General features: G+C 49.0%; 2 protein-coding genes across 3 annotated transcripts; both read right to left on the reverse strand.

The window, feature by feature from the left end:
• Positions 1–930: 930 nt before the first annotated feature.
• LOC106750291 (facilitated trehalose transporter Tret1-like) lies at positions 931–5,035 on the reverse strand. Of its 2 annotated transcripts, XM_014630531.1 has the most exons (6): positions 4,894–5,035; positions 3,965–4,229; positions 3,407–3,567; positions 2,671–2,919; positions 1,826–2,076; positions 931–1,572 (listed from the first exon to the last, which is right to left on the reverse strand). In XM_014630531.1, exons 1-6 carry the CDS (start codon positions 4,955–4,957, stop codon positions 1,099–1,101), a joined length of 1,464 nt encoding a protein of 487 aa, XP_014486017.1. In that variant the 5' UTR covers positions 4,958–5,035; the 3' UTR covers positions 931–1,098. The 2 variants fall into 2 exon arrangements, with proteins under 2 accessions (XP_014486017.1, XP_014486018.1); XM_014630532.1 differs by lacking the exon at positions 2,671–2,919.
• Positions 5,036–5,545: 510 nt separating this feature from the next.
• On the reverse strand, positions 5,546–12,075 carry LOC106750268. Its single transcript, XM_014630473.1, has 4 exons — positions 11,938–12,075; positions 9,555–9,756; positions 8,283–8,611; positions 5,546–7,105 (listed from the first exon to the last, which is right to left on the reverse strand). Exons 1-4 carry the CDS (start codon positions 11,944–11,946, stop codon positions 6,593–6,595), a joined length of 1,053 nt encoding a protein of 350 aa, XP_014485959.1. The 5' UTR covers positions 11,947–12,075; the 3' UTR covers positions 5,546–6,592.
• Between the last annotated feature and the right edge of the window lie 11,098 nt (positions 12,076–23,173).

The raw sequence follows: 23,173 nt of genomic DNA on the forward strand, positions 1-23,173 counted from the left end.
ATAGTCCCTGTGTTCTTACAGGAAATGAAAATACATCTCTCATTCGTAAAGTCTTCTAGGATTGTCGTGCGTACCATTTCAAAGTTAAAAATTAGCTTTAAAAGAGATGATCCGCGTCACCAAAGTCTCAAATATCAAATTCGATAAATAAAATAAAATATTAATATTTATTTATTTCAAATATTACATTCTTTTTTAGGTATTGTTTACTACGTAAGATGGAAACTAGAACTAAGTTTTAATTTTAACTGTTACACCTGTGTTTCGACGTCACAAAATTAACTAGAATTGACAGTTTAGGTTCAGAATAGAATTTTTGGGTTGACCAGTGTAGTGGAATAGTTAAAGCGTAATGTTTGATAATCAATTATAATTCGGCTTTTATCAGCGTCCGTTCTTGCTTACGCGTTCGTGATATGCTTCAACGGTACGAGTACGTGCATAAAAACTTGTTATGGTCCAGTGCATTATTGCAAGACGGGAAAGTCGTCAGCTGCGACGACGTTCAGTTCGTTTAGATCATTTTGATGCTACCGTAAAAAAAAAACCACTCTTGAGCGTCATGAACAGCACCGTAGTTGGGAATTCAATTATTTTCCGGACCTACTAGTGGTCGACGGATTCCTACTCCAACGGCCGGCTCCTCTGTAACGCACTGCGTTATATCGTGAAAAAGGAATCGTATATATCGTGGGTTTAATATCAGTAAAATGGAAGTATTCTTTTTTATAGTCACCTATATACCACACATTTACTGCAGCCACCATAATCGGAAGGCACTTGGAGGCGCGTCGTTATCAAAAGACTCCTTAAAGACTCCGTCTCGTTTCTTCGTCGCAGCCATCTTGGCATAAAATATCGATAAATACGATAAATACGTAAAACGAGACAAGGAATTTCTTTATAAGAAAATTATCTTTCGTTTCGAGGAAATTTTTTATTTAAGATAAACAAACATATTCGTTGAAAGGTCTAACAATCGTAGTTATCAGTCGGAACATTAGTTTCTTTGGAGCCAATGATGAAATTTGTTTGGATGCGATGGAATTGATTAAATCCGAAGGAATCTTCTCGGTGCACGAGAGCTCGTGTCGGAGTTCACGTGAGACACAAGTCTAGTGTGCTGGTACGTTCGATGACCGCGACATCCGTAGTTTCCGGCGTTTCAGTCGCTTCGTCCGGCTTCGGCCGGGTTCCTATCGCAAGCTCCCTCCGGTTCCTGTCGCAAGCTCGGCACAATTCGATTTGGACCTCCTCCGCGCTCTTGGTCCTCCTCTCCGGTACCAACGCGGAGACGAATGCGGCGCCGATTAAACTGATCATACCGAACGTGGCGAAGGACGACGAGGTTCCCATGAGGTCCACCATGTTCCGGAAGCACTTGGTCGCCAGGAAAGCCAAAGTCCAACTCCACATCGCGACAACGGGGACGGCCGCGCGCCTCGCGTTCTCGGCGAAGAGCTCGCCGAGCATCATCCACGGTAGCGGGCCGAAGCCGAGGCTGAAGGTCGCGATGAATACCGCACACGAGAGCAACGGGATCCAGAAGACGCTCGAGAGTTCGCGCGAGTTCTGAAACGTAGGCAAACTCGAAAATGACGGAAATGCGCTTGAGAAGCCCCACGTCACGGCGTGGTGAGATATCGAAACGCCGAATCCACGATGCACGAGCGAAACGGGAAATAATTAGGAACGATCGAAAATGATTAGTTCCACCGATGTTAAATTGTATAAATGTATGTATAAATTGTATAAATTGCGTTATCGATCGGACGTCCCGCGCGATTGGAAGCCGATGAATGTTTCATAACGCGGCGAAGCTTGCCTGGAAATGGAAGTATCCCGACAGCGTGAACATGGAGGTGGCCATCGTCGACGCGCTGACGAACAACAGTAGCTTTTTGTTCGCTCGCTCGATTATAACGGTCGAGAAACAGGTGGCGATCAGTTGCACGACGCCGACGATCACGGACGACAGAACGGGATCCGGCGATGAGACGCCCGTGGTGTCGAAGATCTCACTCGCATGAAATATCAGGGCGTTCACGCCGGAGAGCTGCTGGAAAAATATTAGACCTGCAAAACGCAGCGATTTCAGGCACCGATGTGACGGGAACCGCGAGAGAGCCGGAAGATGAGTCATTCTTACGAGAAACTTTTAAATCTTTCTACAGTTTCTTTTCAATGTATGTTTGATCATTAATGAATATCCAATTTTACTGAGAAGGTATATTTATTAGAATATTATCAAGTGATTTAACGTAGAGCCAATCGTCACAGTCGTGTGTTAATTTCTACACAGCATTTCACGTCTGATCTGATTTCTCTTTCAGACAGTTTATTTACTTTACTTTTTCAAAGCTCTGACATTTTATTTCTCACAATCATTTTCAATTTTACGCCCTAATATTATACCTTCGCATTCAGCAACCCCTTTAAACCTTTGAGAGTAAAACTAGGCAGGCACGTCCCAATGAATGAAAAAGAAAATAAAACAAGTTGAACGTGAAAGAGCTAAAACGAAAACCGTGGAATGAGATAAATTCCGCGATATTAACATTCAACGGCATCAATTATTTCGATGCGAATTATCGTCAGGAACGATCGATCGATTCGAAATGAGATGAATCCGCGCAATGAGTTTAATGCGAGACCGTGCGTACGCTTTACCGAGCACGATGCAGATCGGCCGGCGATGGCGATGGTCCCACAGCTCGGAAATGCCGGCTCGCGTTTCCGCGACGCGCTTCGTCGATCCCGTCTCCGCGCGAGACGAGCCTCCGAAGTGGCTGAGCGTGTCGCACGTCCTCCGGTCTTGCAGCCACACCGGTGATTCCGGCACGAACGGCAAGGAGATCAAAAGCAGAGCGGGCGCCGCGGAGCACAATATCGCGATGACGCACGCGCCATCGGCGAATGCTGCTGCCAACAATCGTGTTATTATTTCGCTTATCATTTCGGCCGAGTTGTTGCGAACTTGTTCCACACCGCAGAACCTCGCGTCCGGACCGCACCGTTCTCGCGGTTTCCACTTTCAGCGACTCGCCGTGCGAGCGAGACCGCGGCAAAAGTCGCTTTTCACACACGACTCTTCCTTCTCTCTCTCTCTCTCTCTCTCACATCTTTCTTACTCCTTTACCGCAATATCAAACGCTCGAAGTAACGAATTTTGCGAAAACCGCCTCGAAGACGCAACGTATTTCATTCGTATTTTTTTCTTGGCACTTCAACACGTACACGCTTAATTGTGTCCTAAGAAAGGATAGTTCATTCAATATTACCAGGTCGCCTCGTCAAATATTAATTGTCCACCCTGTCAATGGATTATCGATCAGGACAGTAGCCGGTGGAGAGCCGGACGGAACGGGGGGATCGTTTAGATTTCTCGTACGACGTTTTTTTTTACCGGTGGCGTACGCGAAGAGGATCCCGGCGGTGATCTGCGAGCGGAAAACGCCAAGCGAGTCCCAGGTGCTCCGCCGCTCGGCGATCTCGGAGATGAACATGGGAACAACGACTGATGCTGCGCCGCACGCCGACCCGGCCGCGAACCGTGCCAGAAAAAGCCTGCCGATGGGAGAAACTAGATTACGTAACTTGTACTTTACGTAGTATTTTTTACGTAACGATTACTTAAGCGGGAAATCAATGAAACCGTATAATGAAACGTATAAAATCGCTCGCCCGCTCTCAGGAACGCCGGTGAATGTAACCGAGGAAAGAAAGAAAAATTCTATCGCCTCTAATCACATTAGAACGTTATCGAGAGTGATTTTTCGCCAAACCGGCTTTCCCCGCGAGCAAACCGCCGTCACCGACGACACCGATCGGTGACAATCGAATTTCGAGATTTCCCGAGACCTCTCTATCTCCGTGCAGCCGTGACGGAAAGAGAGACAATAAATAGATAAATGCGTTCATTTGCAACTCCGGAGGGATTCGGGGGGACGAAAACCTCCCTTACCAAGTCTCGGTCCGCGCGAACGCGACGATGTACCAGCAGGTGAACAAGAGCACACCGGCCGCCCAGATCGTCCGTTTTCGGCCGAATTTGTCCGCCAGCATCACCGCCGGCAGGACGCTGGGGATCGCGCCGAGAGGGAGCAGCGAGGTGATCCAGGAGGCCTCCTGATCGCCGACGGATCGCAGCGTGTCGCTCCTCCGGTAATGCGGCAACGCGGAGGACGACCACGACAGATACGTGCCGATCGAGAACGCGGCTAGTGTCGCTGAAACACACACAAGCGTGGTGGATACACGCGAGGAGGCACGTGTTTATCCCGGAGAATACGGGAAGGGGGGGCTTTATTAGATTTATCCGCGAGAGCGCGCGCTTCATCCTCGGGAATATTCTGTCCCGAGAATTTTACCCATCTCGACGCCGTTCTTCGACGTTGCTGCTTCCTACCCTCTCCTCGGCGGTCCCGCGAGGAACGACACGTTAAACCACACGCTCGGCCGACTGTCTATCGAGAGGACTAGTTTCAACCACGATTTACGAGTAAAGCGGGGTCTACAGTGAGAATTTAAGACGTAAGAAATGGATCACAGTCGAGTTACGGAAGAAAAGTCGATTGTGATCGGTCAATTTCTCAAATCTTACGCCTTAAATCTCTGATAGTAGACCCCGCTTGAGTCTCGATTAAACCAAGACTTAGCTTGAAGATTGATGCGTCATTCGCGCGCGCTCGCACGCGAAGAGAGACTTCGGCCCTTTACTGCGGTCTGATTCCAGGTTTTTCCAAGGCGAACGCAAGGACGTAAGTTTACACGCTTTCACTCGCGATTAACATATTCATGGCCGGCCGAATCGAAAGGAATCTCTCTGTTTCTCGAACGGGCGCGCCAGTCGACGTGATATCATCGCGCTAACTCTCCGCGAGACTCACTCACCCACGAGCGTGCCCACGCAGCGCGAGAATTTCGAAGTCGTCTCCCCCGCCGCAATTAGAGGCATTGTGCGTGAAATCGACGCGGAGCGCCGCGGCTACTGGAAAACACGCCGAGGAAAAACGGATCGCCGTGACGTCCGGCTCGCGCGAGCGGCATCCAACTGAAGAAGAAAGGAAAGAAAGAGAGAGAGAGAAGAGATAACCGCACGCCGTTATCTCTAATAATTCGCCGCGTTTTATCGCGCCGCTACTCCCTTCTTATCGACGTCCCGTTATCTATCGTGACTCTTGACGCTTACGTAATGACCCGTGAACTCCACAGCGCTTCGCTCCTCCTTCCATTTCCCCTCCCCTCCCCTCCCCACTCTCTCTCTCTCGCTCTTGCTGCCCCTCTCCCTGGAAATTATCCGCATTATTACACAACTCCGGCGTAACTACCGCGCGTATCCGCGCGCTCTGCCGGCATAATTGCGCGCAGATAAAGTTCACCCTCAGACGCCATTCAACGTCGCTTACGAGCCACTTTCGGCCGCGCGTTTCGCGCGCGTCGCATCCGTTTACGACGCCGCTTCCCCTTTCTCACCTTGAGCGCAATGCGTATTCGCATTGCTGAAAACGCAGCGCCTCGGCGCTCCCCGATCGCGTGTGGAAATTGCTCAATCTTCGCCTCGGGCGTGGAAGCGGAGGGCAGAGCGGCGAAACCGTATTTTGTTTTCAGGTTCTACAGTCCCGTTGAAGATGCGATCGGTGGAGATTTGCTTATTAAATTTATTATACTCATTTATATTTAAGTGTTTGCATGTACAATATCATACGTCGGATGGAGAAATCGGAGGAGTGACGAGAGAATTTGCGGAGACAGCGAAGATCGCGCATTCCCCGTCTGCATTTATCTCAGATATGATCGAGTCCGCTGACGATCTTGAAAGTGCGCCGTCGTTGAGTCGTTCTCTTCACACCGGCCCGTTCTCGCGACAAAGATAATGAGAGAGGGTGGATCGTCTCTACGATGTACACCGCGAAATAATTTATCCGGTAGCGCTGCCGCTATCGTGAGAGTAAGCTCGACATTGTTATAAAACAGAAAGAAGGGCGAGGGAAAACGGGAGCAAAGTTAGTCTTAAGAAAGAGAGAGGGAGAGAGAACGTGTTCGAATACAAATCAAGTCCGCTCCTCCGCGTCCCCGCGTGAATAAATATCGAACGGACTCGAGATGCATTCGCGAGGATATTTCCTCGAGGATCCCCGACACCGATACCTATTAGAGAGAGAGAGAAAGAGAGAGAGAGAGACAGACGTCGCATTTGCATACAGATTTCCCGCTGAAGGACACGCGCCCTCCTTTTTACTCCGTTCTCGTCGTTGCGAGCGAAGTAGCCGTTAACTTAAAAGTAATCGGCGGCAAGCGGCGAACGTTTAAACGACGCGCCGATGAAAGGAATGCGCACGGAGGGCCGCGACGTCGACATCCGTTTTCGCTCTTCCGGCTCTCGCGGGAATTCGCGAGAAACAACATATAGATGTATAAACTACGTTCGATGTTGCGGAACAGGCGAGTTCGAAATTCGCCGTTCCGAAGAGGGATTGTCTTCTGCAGAGGGTAGGATCGGCTCGACCAACGTCTCGTATCTCACAAGTCGACGCCGCACCTCGGAGAGACGAAGGCGCCCGCCCGGGACATTCGACGCGGGGAAGGGCCGTCACTTCGCCTCGGGGAGGTTGGTCGCCATCACCCGGAACCCGTTGTGATCGGCGATGTAGTGCACCTGCTGGAGAATCCCGTTAGGATCGATGTAACTGTAGGCACCCCTGGTGGTGCCGTCGAGCGACCTGGACTCGGTCTTAGCGCTCGAGTCCCCGGAGTAAGTGTAGTCGTACTGGCCGAGCGAGTCCTGCGTGTGATGCAGCGAGCTGTGGAGGAATCGGTATGGCAGCACCGAGAACACGTAGGGCGTCGGCATGGCCAACGGTCTCTGGATCGACGCAGCGAGCGGCGTCAGTTTGCCGAGGTGCAAGGCGTTCTGATTCTGAGACGTCCGCTCCTCGTCCTTGAAGAGCGCGTTCTCCCGCAGCAGCGCCGACGATGCGGGCAGGCCGGTCGCCGCAGTGGGCAGCGAAGGCGCGGACGTTATCTTAGAGAGACTCGGATCCGGCTTCGGCACGTCGATCTTGTCCGCCTCCGACTTCGCCAGTAAAAACGGATTCTTCGTGCTCTGCGAAAATGGAGAGCAAGAATAGAGGACGAAGAGTTAATTGTTTCCTCGGCGCTGCGCGCTGAAAAGGGACTCGGTCAACGATTACCAGACGTTCCGTCAAATGGTTTCAACTGAATTATTTCGTTACAGCGCCGTTTAATTAAATTACTTGGAGTTACCTTAACCGAATCATTTAATTGATATTATTTAATTAAGTAATTTGGGTAATTTTGTTAGTTTTCTCCGGTACTTCAATACTTGGACGAATATAGAGGTTTCAATTTAAAATATCGATTGTTAGCAAAGTTAGTGTAACGAATTTAAAATGGGAGGACCAGTAAAAACCACGTTCTCCTCTATTGTAGCCTTTTGCGGAGTGCAAATTGTAATGAGTCGGTTAAATTTATTATCATGATTTTCGTGAGTTTTATTGTTTCCTTAAGATCTAGGATAGGACAAACCTCTATCCCATCCTGGCTAAATCCACGGCAACATTGCGTGATACTTGGAACGGGCTGGGAATGCTGCGAGTGACGTTTCAGCGGGTACGCTCCGGTCGAGTGATGTTATTTTGTAAATTTCGTCGATTGATCGGTACTGGTAGTTTAATTTGATCGCAAGAGCTCCTCACTTTATGAAATAACACACGTGGATTGCGTGTTTTATTACCGCTTTATTTGATAATCCGTAATATGGCAGATTGTGCGATTTTGATTGACCGAATTTGCGCACCGTGCACACACAGATAAGTACACGCTGCGTTCATATAAATGTTACTTTAAATATTTCCGTGAGTTTATGTATCCGTAAATATATCATAAATTCATCGTGAGCATCATATTTATTCGAAATACATTTTGCATCCTGGTAAGTTTAATACTTCAATCGAGAATATTAAATTAAAACAAAATCGCGTTATTTATCCAAATTAATCGAAACTAACTTGTCGATGAGATTTCATCTAATATTCTCGAGAAAAGAATAAATTTTTCGTCCACATGATAACGAGCTTCGGAAATTAAATTAAAATTAAAAAATAAAATCTGTTGCATATTTCAAGATTATTATATATTATAAAGAAAAAATATCTTTCGTTGAAGATAAGCGTTGCTTAAAAAGAAGAAAGTAAACTGAGTAATCGATGACTTTTCTCCGTGCGTATTGGAACGAGTGGAATTTTCCGGGCAAAACTCACCTCCGCGTCTCGCGCGTTCGAGTTCAGCTCGCCAGCCTTGCCGTTTCCCTCCTCCTGTTGGATCTGCGCGAGGCTGAAGTACGACGGCACGATCTTGTACGACAGGAGATTCTGATCCTGCCAATTGATCGCCTGATGCGACTCCTTCTGCAACTCCTCGAGATGGTTCCGCTTGGCAGCGGCCACCTCCGGCGTATCCTGCATCGTCTGCAACTCATCCTTGGTGGACGGTTGCGGCAAATTGCTCGCGCTCACTCGGAATCCATTCTGATCGTCCGCCGTGTACGAGACCGTTTGCAAAATTCCATTTGCATCGATATAGGAGTATCCTGCGGGCGAATGGAGATAATACCCTTCGATAAGTAGCGCGCGTCCTCCGGGAAGCCGGGAGCGGAGGAGGAAAAGGTATCGGTTTTCTCTCGCAGGAAACACCTCGATTGCTCGACGCGATGCGAACTATTGCGTTTTCATTCGCTTGACATTTGTTAATTTTTATGTTATTCAAACAACACAGTACCGGCAAGTCGGCCAATAGAAGACCCGAAACGCAGACTTGAAAGGGCGTCGAAATTCATTCCGGGAGGAGTAAAATCAAAGCGACTTCTCTCGCCGAACAATTTCCTCCGTCTTTAATTATTTCAATTAAGGCTCCTGTTTCTTCGCCGCAGCCATCCTAACTGACTTTAACGATTCAATGTATAAAACCGTAAAATTAACGCGTTGAGGTGAAAAGATTGACTAAACGAGGAAGGTTGCATGTCGCGCTAATCCAGCAAACAGCGATTAGCACTCTCGACAAATCTTCCGTCCGGACAAATTTTTTGCCGTCTAAACAAATGTCTTTCTTTAGCTGTCACTATATCGACAAACACTCGCCGTTCCAGCGAAACTCGCTCTCTCTGTGCATTCGCGCGATTTCCACGCGCGAGCGAAGCATCGTGAGTCATCCGCGAGCGAACGGGCGAAAGATGAGCGATTCGAGCGCAAAGCGCGCGCGCGCGCATTGTCATCGGAGGAAATTTGCAGGGACGTATGGGCGTCTTCTTGCGTCACGCATGCCGTGCATTATAGGCGAAGGATTCGCTCATGACACACACACACACACACACACGTAGGCCGCGGCTCTCGCAAGACTTCGGCGGAAAGAATGCCATTCCCATTTATGCATTTCTCGTCGTCCACACGGAGCGGATCCCGGAGGGTCCCCGGACGGTTATGGCGGTTACGAAAGTCGGAGACGCGCGAGAAGCCAAAGAAGTAACGAGGACTCACCACCCTGCGTCACGCCGTTCAACGTGGATTCCGCTTTGGCATGATGAGGCCCCGTGAAGGAGTACTTGTACGCGCCCGATCCGTCTTGTATGTGATACTGCCTGAGCGGCGAGAGGGCTGGTATCGGGCTCAGCCAGACGTTGGCGGCGATCGGCGAAGCGACGGATCGCCCGACGACGACGACGAGGCTGCACAGGATCGCCTACGGAGACAGGGAAAATACGACGAGTGATAGTCAAAATGATGGTTTTGATAAACGCTCGGAAGAGAAAAGGCCGGTTGTTTCCCCCATTCCTCCTCGGTTTCCGTTTCGAGAGTGGACAAATCTGTTTAGAGGAATTCAGGTGTGTTCAGTTAAGATCTGCAACGTTTGCTTTTCCCTTCTCTTTCTTTCCGAAGAAACTTGAAACTACAATCGAAATCACCAGTTCAGTTATCATCCATGTCTATAAGATATGTAAAGAGAAAAAATGTAGTAACTCCGGTCGAAAGTACCGGTGTCGTCTATCTCGATAAGCTGAGCGATTCGTGCACTGAGAAAGAGAAATTGAATTTTCGCGAAGCAAATGTTTCTCGTTGGTATTTCCTTCGATATTTATTGGTCGGGAACAAATTTAACTGCGATGACAGAATATATATTTTTATGAAATATACCTCGGTTTTCTTATTAATTGGTTTATTTACCGAGAATAAAATTTTATTTCGCCGTATTTGAATAAACATTTATTTCTACAAAATAAACCTTGCGTCTCAGAAATAAATTTTCAAACCTTTTTTTCCCAATGCAGGTCGAAAAGTGGCAAAGTTTTCACATAAATTTTCACGATATTTACTTATTTTACGTTTCATTTATTTTCAATGCATATTTAATTATCTTATGATGAGCGACTGACCCACTGAGTTTCAGTGAGCGTGGTGGCCGTGCGTGTGCGTTTTAATTTTAATGAAATACCGACTGTGACTACGAGCTCGACTTACACCCGCAGAGTTCGCACACGCGAATTATTAAAGGATCGCCGCGGCGGCCAATCTCACATCTACCGTTCCGGCTCACCGGCATAACGACGACGACGACGACGAGCGTACGCTTGACGAGCTCGGTGCCGAGCGTTTCATTTCACAAACTGACCACGACCCGTCATCGAGCGGTCGTGTTTATATACCTGCGGCTAATTAAATCGCGGTGCACCGCGAGAAGTACGACGGGAGTACGACGAGAGCGCAACTGTCGTTACACGCACGGAGAGACATCACGATTTTCCATCGAGGAGATCCGCCGGCTGCGACAAGCCGGTTACTTTCGAGGAAAGACGGAAGAAAGATTAGCCTTAAATAACAAATGGATATTCTCACATATATACAAGCAAAAATATTATAATCTTCTTAGAAAGTGTTTAGTCTTCAAATTGACTTCAAGTAATACTCGCATCGTTGTAGAAATTCAATCAAATCGAGGCGAAAAGTCTCCTGATCATGATATTCTTGCTTACACATATGAGAATATCTATTCTTGATTTAGGACTAATTTTTTCCCCCGTGTGCACCTCCTCGAGAGGCGGGATAGAGTCTCATCGATCGCGAGGAAATCCAGCTCGATACGAGCCGGCCGCTCTTCTGCCGGCCCTCTGCATTCGTCATGAGCATTTTCCGAGCGAGGGAGGCGAAGCGATTATTCGACGAATCGGTGAATCCGCGCGGCTTCGAGTCGGCGAACGGGCTCCCGCAATTCGGCCGAATCGATAGTTATTACCAGGCTGATATTAATACCGGGCTTGCAGACCCGACGTATTATTGACATTAATGCGAAGGTAAATCTCCTCAGAACGCGGGCTAAATAACGCGATCAAACAACGCGGATTCGACGAAACACGCTCTCGGCAATGTACGCGCGCGAGGGAACATCTGTCGCGAGGCGCGGCGGGCCGAAAATCCGCGAAGAACCGTCGCGCAGTGGTTTGAAAAAAGTAAAAACTCTTGGCCAGTTGGAATCTTGATAAAAGTGATTCTTCGCTTACAGAGAATGTCTTTGAAGATGAGAAGTAATTACACAGGGGAAAATAGTCTTAAATCAAGAATCGATATTCTCGTGAATTTTATCGCGACCCAAGAAACATTCTGTCTCAGAGCACTGTGTGCGCGTCGGTTCTCCCTGTACGGGAAAGCAACGTCGAAGTTTACTCGCGCCTTTCGCGAAATTAGACTTTTAATCCGATCGAGAAAGAGTGCGCGCGAGCGTGCGAGGAATCCTCGAGGATAATAGCGAGGAAACGCGCCCCGCATAATTCACATTCAATGTCGTCGATCCGCGCTTCCGATAATTAGTCCAGTAATTAGTCCGGTAAGAACGCGGTGCCGTGAAAGATTAATCAGTGGATTCACTCACGAGTATCATGATCGTCCCCAGGTGGAGCAGGGCCGCTGGAACCGTCGGTCGATCGTGACCGGAGTGCTGATCTCGGCCGTCTCTCTCTCTCTCTCTTCTCCTTCTTTTTTCTCTCTCTCGCTTACGATGCCTAGGATAATCCCGGCGAGAGTCGGCTAACGGGTGTGTGAGAGTGCAAGCTCTCTCGGTCGCATCCTCTTATATAGGAACCCGCGGGGATCCGCCGGGCGCGCTTACGGTGGTTCCCCACCAACACGGCGCGCGCGCTATTGCGGCCCTATTTGCGGGGCCCTACGAGCGGCGCAGAGCGCGCAAACGCGAGCGAACGCGCTCGCTCGCAGGGCCCGGTTGAATGCTCGTAGCCACAAATCACCCCGAGTTCGATTTCCAGGCCGATAAATCAATGTTTATTGGTGGTGCCGGCCGTATACGAGCCGTCGATCTCCTCGGTGCGCGCATTCCGGGCGCTGAGGATGCGTTTTTTTCGACTCTACCCCCCTCTATGTAATAAGGATGCACGCACCGCTCTCGTAATAACGCCGCAACGACGGAACGGCGGAGGGAGGGATAGAGAGAGATAATTCACGCGGGGCTGAGATTTTAAATCTTCTGTTCGGGCGCAGCGGGCGCCGACTCGTCGACCGGCGATACCGCCTAAGTAGGTGCATAAATTATTTCGCGCCGATCTCGGATCTTTACCCGAAACGAGTTGCGGTTTTTTCGACGGAATTTGGGGAGACGGTTTCATGCGATGAAATGAGGAGAAGAGTTTTACAGGTAACAGTTAGTTTAATACAGCGAGAAAATCTGTTAAGACACACGGAAGAAGTAATTTTGCTGCTGCGGCGAAACGTGGTTGCGATGAAATTCAATTGACGCTCTTTGGCGAATCTTTTTTTGAAAAAAATTAGCAAATTATTTGGAGAACGAAAATAGTTTTCTCGCCCAGGATAGAGGATATTCTGCCGAGCGAATCTGTTCTCAAGACACGTTGATTCGCTGTCGAAACGAAATAATGTTTCCTTACATTTGCTAATTCAATTCATTCTTATAGCAAGATAGTTTGTAGATTCAGAAAAATAATCCAGCGATTAATCAGTATTCTTGAAAAATTGTCTTGCCGTATAGTAACCAACAGATTTTCTTGTGACAGCATAAAATTTGCTGTGCTAGCAAATTATTTCTCTCCGCGTGTTGAAGGACACTATACAGGCTGTTTCACCTTGATGATCACAAATGGTTGTTGGCTATCGGATTGTTCTTAAAAAGGAGTTTAAAATTATTATGCTTGGTTATCTCCGTTCCGCGTTAAATCTTTATTCTTAATCTTAAAACGAACAATATACACTGATAACCGATAATATATCGGTTATACAACTTATTTAATCGCAGATGAAACATGTACTATAAGCAAATGTAGAATAATCCAATAAGAATTAATGTGGACAGATATATGATTAATGGGTGAATAAAACAACAAATTATATTTCTCCGTTATCTTTTTACGGTACATTTCCTTCATTAGCATTGGAAATAAATATCTGTATATCTGGAAATAAATGATGTATTGCTGCTCGCATCCCGGCTTCCCGATTTAACATCCTGCTCGTAAATCAGCATAGACACGATTCAATCGGAAAGAACCGCGTGTTAATCAACGCGATGCTCAATCTCACTCTCACCGGCGTCACGTTATTTAACACGTGTAATTTCGATCGAATCGTATCTGCGCGAGTGTCAGAACTGCCACGACGGGACAGAACCAGGATGCGAAAGGACGCAGGACATCAGAACGTATAGGCAGTGACAAGTTATATATTTTCCAGATACGTCTGATCATTTGTTACGCGGGAATTTCTGTTTCCGACGGACATTTGACGAACTCGCAGGAGAAAAGAAGCAACCGCGTCGGAATTTAGACCGGCACTTATGATGCGTCATCGTTTAACGAGTAATTGTAGCTTCATGAATCCGCGATCATTCGTTAATCTGTGTCGGTACCTTGTTATATTATTTCATACAACAAGAAATATTACTAAACGGAAATCCAAACAGCCGAATAATGGTTCCATGAATACGAACATGTAATTAATTATACTCTCAAATCAGAGGTTAATTAATCTCTCAAGGATCGCAAATAATTTACAACTATGAATATCGGCCAACATTTGCATTACATTAGCCTATACATTGCCCTAAAATATTAAAAAATATCAGCTAAATATAGTACATAATATATTTTGAAATATAATCGAATATATTAAGTGACTCTTGAACGAGCTTGAACGACGCGGATTCTTCTTCGACGTGGAAAAACGTGACGGTAAACGAGCGTTTGCTGCGCCAAGGTAAGAGACAGTGGCCGCGTTCGGCGGGGAAGCAGCTTTGCATACTGTCGTAAAATTGAATCGTGAATCTGAACCTGACGTACAACTTTTAGATTCAACCGATTAAATTCAAGAGATTAAAAATACACACCGATCAGATTTTACAACCGCTTCAAAGCTGTTTCCCCCGGCTAAACGCAGCCGACAGCTCGCGTGACGACGTTACATCCCGGCATTTTTCACGGGCCCTTCAAGTTCGACGGGACTTGCCGGGTTCACGCAGAGAGTCAGAAAATTTCGGACTCGCCGGGAAGACGACTCGGCGCGCTCCGCGGGAGCGAGCGAATCAATTAAAATCCAATTGTCTCATCAATGATCACTTCAATCACTTGCCCCCGCAAATCCCCGGCACAAATTGCGAAATGTACTCTCCCGCCCAGAAGGCGATACCGATATATCGCGCTTGAACACAATTCTATTGAAATCACGCGATATCGCCGCTAATGACTAAGCCGTTAAGGTAAGCTCGGCTAGTTTGTTATTGTCGTACGGTTAATACCTCATTACGCTCGTAATCAAAGAGTCTCGCGTAATTTATGCGGACCATCGCGTGCAATTTCCATTTACTACCGCTAAAACCGCATTAATGCCGGTTTGTTCCGCGTATATATATATATATGTATATATATATACTTACAGGACGATCGCGCGGACGATATACCGTAATAAGCCACCGCGCGCCACGTCGCGACGCGAAAACGACGAGAGCGCACGTGCGAGATTATCCGCGTCGGCGAAATGACATCGCAAGGGCACCGTAATGGGCGACGGAAGAGAGAGCGGTATCGTGTGCATGCACCGATGCGAATACACGGACGTTGCGCAACCAAGTCATAGGGCACGCCGAGAGATGAATCCCCAGGGCGATCGGCGCATCCGCCCTGTCGTGATGAATCGTCGTCACCCTTAAATCGGAGCGATCCGAACCCCCGGTAGAAAAATGTTAGGGAAAACAAGGATATATCTTTAGCGGCTTTAGTATTATTTACTTTTAATATTATTTTTCATGGAACTGTATAGAATCTTTTCGCGTAAATTTATCTTCATGTAAGATTACATATTCTTGCTTATACATGAAAATATGAATTTTGTATTGAATTATGAATCTCGAGAGAGAGAGAGAGAGAGAGAGAGAGAGAGAGAGAAATTGAAACAATCGTACACTTACAAACGATATGCAGGCATTTCGCACATCCAGGCGCGAAATCCGGCGAGAGGAATTGAATGCGGATCGAAGAAAAATCTTTCCTCAGAGCCGAGTTTCGTCGAACCTGTAATCGCACGTGAAGTTTCACGTATCCGGGACATCCGACTCTTGTGTGCGCCTCGCAACAAAAAGTTGTACTAATTTTAATACCCCGAGGCAGAGAGCAACCGTGCGCACCGTTGGTATCGGATTCCTCCCGCTCCGTGTGTGTCGGCTGAATTGATGATTACCATTGTTTTCGCTTCGGGGGAGGGGGAGGGCTTGATTTAGGATCACCACCGTCTGTCCGGTGCCTTCTCCTTGCATTCTCAACGCATTGCATTGCGCATCGGAGCCGCACGTATGCGCGGTTAGATAGTCGGCTCTACGAGTGCCATTTAATGTGAGATGGAGAAGGAGAGAGAGAGAGAGAGAGCGAGGGGGAAAAGGAGGAAGGGGAGCTCCGTTTAGTGCCAATGTCAAAACCAACGCAACGCCGCCCACGTGGTCGGCGCGCCGGCTGAAGAAAGAATCCTCTCATCGGCGACTTGTTGCGCGAGCAACGTGAGTAATTCCGTTGGAATTGATGAACTCGTTACGCTCCCATATCGTTCCCTTACATCTCGCCGGATTAAGCGAGCCGGCCGTAAATTCGCAGGCCGGCCGTTATTTATGCGAATCGGCGAGACCCGCTCGAGCCCCGCGGCCTACGTCCTGCACGCTGTCTTTCCTGAAGACGCCAACCCCCCGCACTCCCTCCCTTTCCCCCTCACGCCTTATTTTGCCGTCGGTATCGTTTCATCCCGGCCGTCCGGTTAATTGCGTTCGCATTTGTTCCTATTTGCCGGAGGACCGCGGGCTTACCTCGACTTTCGCCGCGATTGTTTTTTCAAACGGACGCTGTTTCAACCCTCTCTCTCTCTCTGTCCCCCTTCCCCTTAAAGACTCATTAAATCGATGCGTAATCGTCAGTTATTATTATCCCTCTTCGATACCCATTCGAAGGAACGCACGGCGTCTCGTGCGGCCTCTCTCACGGTCTCGGAATTCGCGGGACCGCTCGCGGTGTCGCCGTGAGCCGGGGGAATGTTCTCGCTGTCGGCGTAACTTCTCCGCCGTCGAGAACCCCGGCGACGACTTCAATGCCGAAGCAACTACCGCATCGCGCTAATCGCCGCCACGGAGTTCTCCCGCAGCCTAATTGCGCGCCATCGCTCGACGATACCCGCGTCTCCGCCCCGCCTTCGCGAACGTTGCTCGAACGTATTGCGCGAACAAACTCGACGGCCGCGCGACGTCTTTATTACGCCGACCTGTACACCGCTCGTAAAACTCTCCTGCCGGTATAACCGCGCCGAGAGAGCGAGCGAGCTGATCCTTTAACGCCCTAACCCTTGTCTTTTTTTCCCTCCCGCCTCCTCTTGTTTCAGCCGCTCGTCGTCGTTGTGAGTCGCGACGTATGTTGAGAAAAAAAAGACACATCCAACTCTCTGACATGCCATCTTGTTTTTCGGGCTTTAAAGCCTGGTCGAAGGCGTAATGTTAAAATTTACTGGCGCGGATGCAAACCCCGGCAATACCCCGAGTGGAAAAGTGTTAGGGGGAAACTGATCGGAAACTAGTTGGTTAAAGAATTACCGGCTAGAAGCTGATTTAATTTCTACTTAATTTACTGCGATTTTGGCGCTTTTCCTCCATTAGTCGCGAACACGACTGCCGATATTCGCGCGGCGCCGACCGGTTGGCCGAATCGACGGCGGCCGGACGGATCGTAAAGAAAAATTTGCAACTCGCAAAATTGCGCCGGGCCGTAAAAGCGTCGCGTAAATAACAGCTCGTGACGTAATATGGCGCAGCAGCGGTCGATCGAGGCGAGATTGTTGCCGGCCGAAACCGCGAGAACGCTCGCCGGGACTGCACGGCGGCCGATGCGGAAAGAAGCGGCGGGGCGACCGCGTTTTCTTTAATCGCCGGCCGGAGCGCGGCCGATGGCACAATTTTTCTTTTTTTGCTCCCTTCTTCACACAATGACACGCGATATTGCCTTCCGCTTCATAAATCCGGGAGAAAAACCGCACGCGAGGAGAGGCGGCCGCCACAGGGAGGAAGTCGGAAAAGAAAGAAGTGTGGAAAATCACGGGGGGGGGGGCGAATCGCACGGAGGGGAAGGGGAACAGGGAGATTTCGTTAACGCGCTTATTCCGTCGCGTTTGTTCCCCGCGATGTTCGATGCGCGGCGATTCCATCTCTGCGGCGGACCATTTCGCGACGGTAATTCCATCTCCGGCGGGCGATTTTTGAGAGAGAGAGAGAGAGAGAGAGAGAGAGAGATAAATCTCGGCGGCGGCGGCGGCGGGCAAACTTCGAGTATATAGCTTTGTGTACACAACATAACCACTTACGAGAGCCGTCGCTTACGTTTCGCCCGTTTCGTTTCGCGAACTAATTACATTTCCCGATGACGAAGCGTTAAGCTTCGTTCCTGCAGTTCCGAACAACTCCCCTCGACAGGTGAAAGAACCTGCCCTCCCCACCGCCGATTCGCTGCGGGCGACCTTTTTTGCAGACTGTCACAAATTTGATACGACGGCACGCCGGTGCACCCGGTTTACAATGTATCTCTCTCGCTCTTGTATTCTCCCTCTCCCTCTCTCTCTTTCTCCCTCTCCACCTATCTATCTCTCGCAATGTTATTCCCACATTCGCGCGCGCGGGATACGTCTGTAAGATATTCGGCGTCGCCTTTTACGGAGCACGCGAATTTTTCTCGCCTACCTTCCTATCTCGTCTCGAGAATCGGAGCTGAGAAATTCGCTGACGTCGCAGTGGTGCCTAACAGGAGGCTTCGCTTCTCGGCAGTCCTCGCGATTTCTCGTCGTCGCCGGAAAATCAGCAATTTTTTCGCCGCGCAACTTTTCCGACCGGCGGAACAAAGCGACGGCCGTCGACCGGAAATTCGTGTCTTTCGGTGACCTTCCCCATAAGCGCGTAATATTATTGAATATCAAGTAATATTATTTAATATTAAATAATATTTCTGGAATATTAATAGACGGTTGTATGTCCACTACTAGTAATATTACAAAAAATAATATTTTCCAAGCGGATCTCGCCCCCCATTGGTCCAGGCACCACTGCTCGCACCGGCAAGACGGCAACGTCAGTTTTGATTCGGGTGAAGCGCGCGGCAACGACAGCGAATACAAATAGGTCCTACGTTTCGCCGCGCACACATTCGCCTTGTCGCCCGCTTGCGTCAGTAAAGGCCGTTGCCAGGAACAACCTGATTTACGAGCACGGTCCGTAAAATCTTTCCCCGACAGACCGACAGCCGTGGTTTGAATAACTCGCCCCGCGAATCGCGAGTATCTCCGTGCAACTCGCCCACGCGAGGCCGTCCCCCGGTGATCAGGTGTTTGCACAATTTTTCAAAGCGAAAATATTCTCTTGCTTTCAACTATTAAATCAATCACAGGAATATTCAAAACAACCTATTTTGACGCTGAAAACAGCAGAAACGAAAATTTCAGATATCATTAACGCCAAAATAAGAGTGAATTGTATCAATCGAATTTTGCCTATTTTGCTATAAACCAATAAAAACCTATTTTGACGACGCTGACACTTGTTAACTTCCTTCGACTTTTAATTCCACATATTCAATTTGAACGCTACTTCGAAGCTATAAAAGCTTTCGATATTCCGACTATTAAATTCACATGAATATTCGAAGCAACCTGTTTTGATGTTGAATACAGCGAAAAAAAAGCAAATATATCACGGTCAAAGTAGGAGTAAATTAAATCGTTAGAATGTGACCTATTTCACTATCTTCCTGCGTTGCGAAATTCAAGATTAAACGCAGGGCTAAAATTACGGACTCGGATCATATCGTGCCGTCATGGGAACTGAAACGTTCATCGCCGAAGACCCGAGAGGAATATTTTGAACGCTTCAAGCCATAAATGCTCTCGATATTTCGATTATTAGATTCACATGATCATATTCAAAGCGATCTATTTCGACGTTAAAAACAACAGAAAGAGAAATTGAAGGCAAATTACAAGGCCGAAACAGAAGTGAGTTAAATCATTAGAGTCAAACCAGTTTTACTGTCTTATTTCCTCCTGTGTTGCGAAATTATATACTGAACATAAAACCGAAATCTCGACTCGATTTACGTCGTATCGCCGAGGGGAGCTGAAACGCTCGTCGCTAAGAGCCCGAGAGCGCAACATAGTCGCGCGTAAAAATCGATATGTAATATCACGCCGGCGATAACCATCGCCGAGTCGCTCGCTCTTGGGAACGCGCATCGACACACGCAGGTGGTTCGTCGCGCCGGGCGAAATTAAATTAGGCTCCCGATATAAATCGCGCCGTTATTTTCGCGTCGGAAATTCGCGCGGGGCAATTATAAAAGGCCGATAAATAATATGCTAATTAGTCGGGCGCGGGGCTGCCGGTGATAAACAGCGCGCTCGCTCGCCGGGCTCGCGGAGTGCACGACGCGATCGTGAATCACGATCGTTCGCCGCGAGCGTGTACTACAAGGAGGAACTAACGTCCGATCGAAGATTACGAGAGGACTAACTAACGATTCCATTTGCTGATTGCACCGGGCACCGGTGCTACTCCGCTTTTATCGGCTCGCCCTCCCACGAGAGAGAGAGAGAGAACTTGCCTTAACGCGCGCAACAATAAGCGCCGCAAGGTTGCGCGTGCTGGCTGAGCTACACACGGCCGCGATCAATTAAGATCGATCTTTGCTTTAATAAGCCGTATTCTGGCGCATTAGTGCGTGAGACGAGTATCTCTCCCCCTCTCTCTCTCTCTCTCCGCGCTTCCCGCTCAACCCGCCCCGGCGTTCCCACCCTTCTCACGTTTCTCGCGCGGGGTTGATCGCCGCGGGCGGCGAGCGCAAAAACAAAACAAAGTGTGTATATATTTGTCGTTACACCTGTGCGATTCGTGCGTGGTGTGTGTTATCGCACGTCGGGCTATTGTTGCACGTATCATTCACATCCCCTCGGCGCGAAGTACCGGCGAAATCGCCGAAATCTGTGATCCGAGGGTATATAATTACTCTTACGCGGAGCGGAGATAACCGGGGGATCCGTGAAATTTTCATGCCGCAGATAAGCCGAAGTGGATCACACACACACGCGCGCACACACAGAGCAGATCGTGACGTGAGATTGTCCGGGGCGAGGGAGGCGCTCGGGTAAGATTAATTTTCTCATATCTCCGACGTATCGTAGGCTCGCTTCGCAGAAATTGCAACGCGAGGATAGAAACGTACCTTCTTCTCGGCCCGCTGTTTCCGCGCGACGTTTTGCCACACACACGCACACAAATGTCTCACACATACACACATGTCCGCTTGAATGATGAAAAACAAACATCCGACTCAGACTCTCTTTCGTCTACACCGAAGGGTGTCCCTGTTAACAATAAGTCCCGTTAATAATAAATAAGTAAACGTTTCCCTACATTACGATCCATCCATCTCCATCAGCCACCTCGATCATTAACTTTCGTCATTACATTGGACTCCCTTCAAGTGTTGCGAAGAATATCGCAGCTTCAGCTGGGAATCGAGACGGAAAATCGTCTCTCACCTTCGTCCCAATCGACTCGCCACCCGAGAGGGCACTCGGGACGAGCGTGTCTCTCACGCGTTTCCAGCTCCGGTGTTTCCTAACTCGGCGTCTCTAAATTCGGACCGCGTCCGAGCGCTTACCGCCGCTTTGCGCGTCTAGTCTTCGGCCGGGAGGGACGCGGAGTTTATACGACCATCGAGGGGCGCGCGCGTCTATTTCGGTGAACGCACGCGGAAACGTAATCTCGGGCGTAAACATCGGGCGCTATCGCACGTTCGCGTGACGCGAAGTGCGAATAATCGAAGGGGCCGCTATATATGCCCCGGGGCGAACGTCTCGGAAATCATTATCCGCCGGACTTTATCGGGCACGGACCATCTGCGGGGCCCGAGCGCGGGCGCGCGCGAGCTAACGTATGCGCGGCTTTTATCGGCGCACGGGGATACCAACGCCCGGGTACGTACGTACAGAGCGAAGCGCGTTTGCTCTGGACGTTTCTATTATCGCGAGCGCGAATCGTCCTGCCCGCCTTCCTCCTCCGTTCGTCCTGGCACACCTTCGTGTGTCCTATCACGAACAACACCACCACGGGCTGGCGTCCCGTTGCGCACGAGGGACGAGGACTGATTTTCCCGCGCGATACGCGCGAGTCGTCTCGATCGTCGAACATATCGCGCCAGAAATGGAGGGTGATGATGATGATTTCTTTCATCCTTTTTCGTGTTGACCGACCGAAAGGGAGAAAAATAATTGTTTGAACATGAATCTCTCTCTCTCTCTTTGTCTTTTTCGCTCGAATTTAAAATAATAAGTCGTCTACCCGCGTCACTTGGGCAAAAGCTGGTTTCCTCTATTTCTTTCGAGAAGAGGGGTGGGGATGAGGAGGAAAAATCGAACGTTACTCGTCGTTTATCGCACGCCACCCCGAAAAACGCATTTTTCAAGAATATCGCTGTACATCTCGTGAATCTAATATATCTTATTTATTGCGCGCGCGCGATCGATCGATCGACGGTGTTTCGAGACGGCAGCGAAACTGATTCAAGTGTCGCTCCGTTTCCTGCACGATGGGACAATATGATATCCCGAGAGACAAAGTGCCCGGCGAGGGTTTATGGCGATTCGATCCTTTTTCTTCTCTCTCTCTCTCTCTCTCTCTCTCTTTCTCTCTCTCTGTATTTATTTATCTATCTATTTCTCTCTCTCTCTCTTTCTCTCTTTCTCTCTCTCTCTCTCTCTCCTTGCGTCGCGCATTGCGCTACATTTATCTCCTTGTGCCCGGCCACCGATAGAAATATTGGTACCGCGAGTGATTTACGGTGACCATTATTATTTCGCGTTTACCGTGTGGAAGAGAGAAAGAGAGAGAGATAGAATACGCGAGCGGACGCGCGCGCGTTGAAAAAAGCGTCGGGAATTTATACGGCCTTTTATTAAGGCTAATACGCGAAGGGCGGCCCAGGGTTCGACAATAAAGGAATATTACTGGTTACTACGTGGCCGTAATGCGTCGATCCGGCATAATGTACGAAGCGTTTCAACGGCGTCTTCTGCGAGCCATCCGTTATGCGTGCCCACGCACATGCACGCGTACATGTGTGTGCGCCGAACACTCGCGAAAATAATAACGCGCGCACAGGTCTCTCGACAAGAGAAAACGGGTTCGAAGGAGGGTCCTGTAAGGAGAAGTCCCTCTCTCTCTCTCTTTCTCTTTCGCTCTCTCTCTCCTCCGCGCGAGCGTTCGACGACGCGGGATCTTACGCGAGCACGTTACCGCCGGATTTCCTCCGCGTCCACCAGCGGATGCTGTTCCTCAGCGGATTATGCGCGATCGCGTTCACCGACCTTCCTCCGATGGCCTCTCCCCGCGCCCCGCGCTCTAATCCGCGAGTGTCCTTCGGCGAGCGCGCGCATGTTCACGAGTTCACCACCTTCCACCTCGATGATAAAAGTGAAGACTTCTTCTTCGTCCGGACGACGCCTCCCATGCCAGCGGTGTAATCTTCGCGCGCTCTCTCGCGTATTCTCCTGTTTACCAACTAATGAGAAACTCTTGTTTC

This window comes from Dinoponera quadriceps, unplaced genomic scaffold (assembly GCF_001313825.1).
Source record: "Dinoponera quadriceps isolate SergipeBrazil2010 unplaced genomic scaffold, ASM131382v1 scaffold3676, whole genome shotgun sequence".
NCBI lineage: Eukaryota > Metazoa > Arthropoda > Insecta > Hymenoptera > Formicidae > Dinoponera > Dinoponera quadriceps.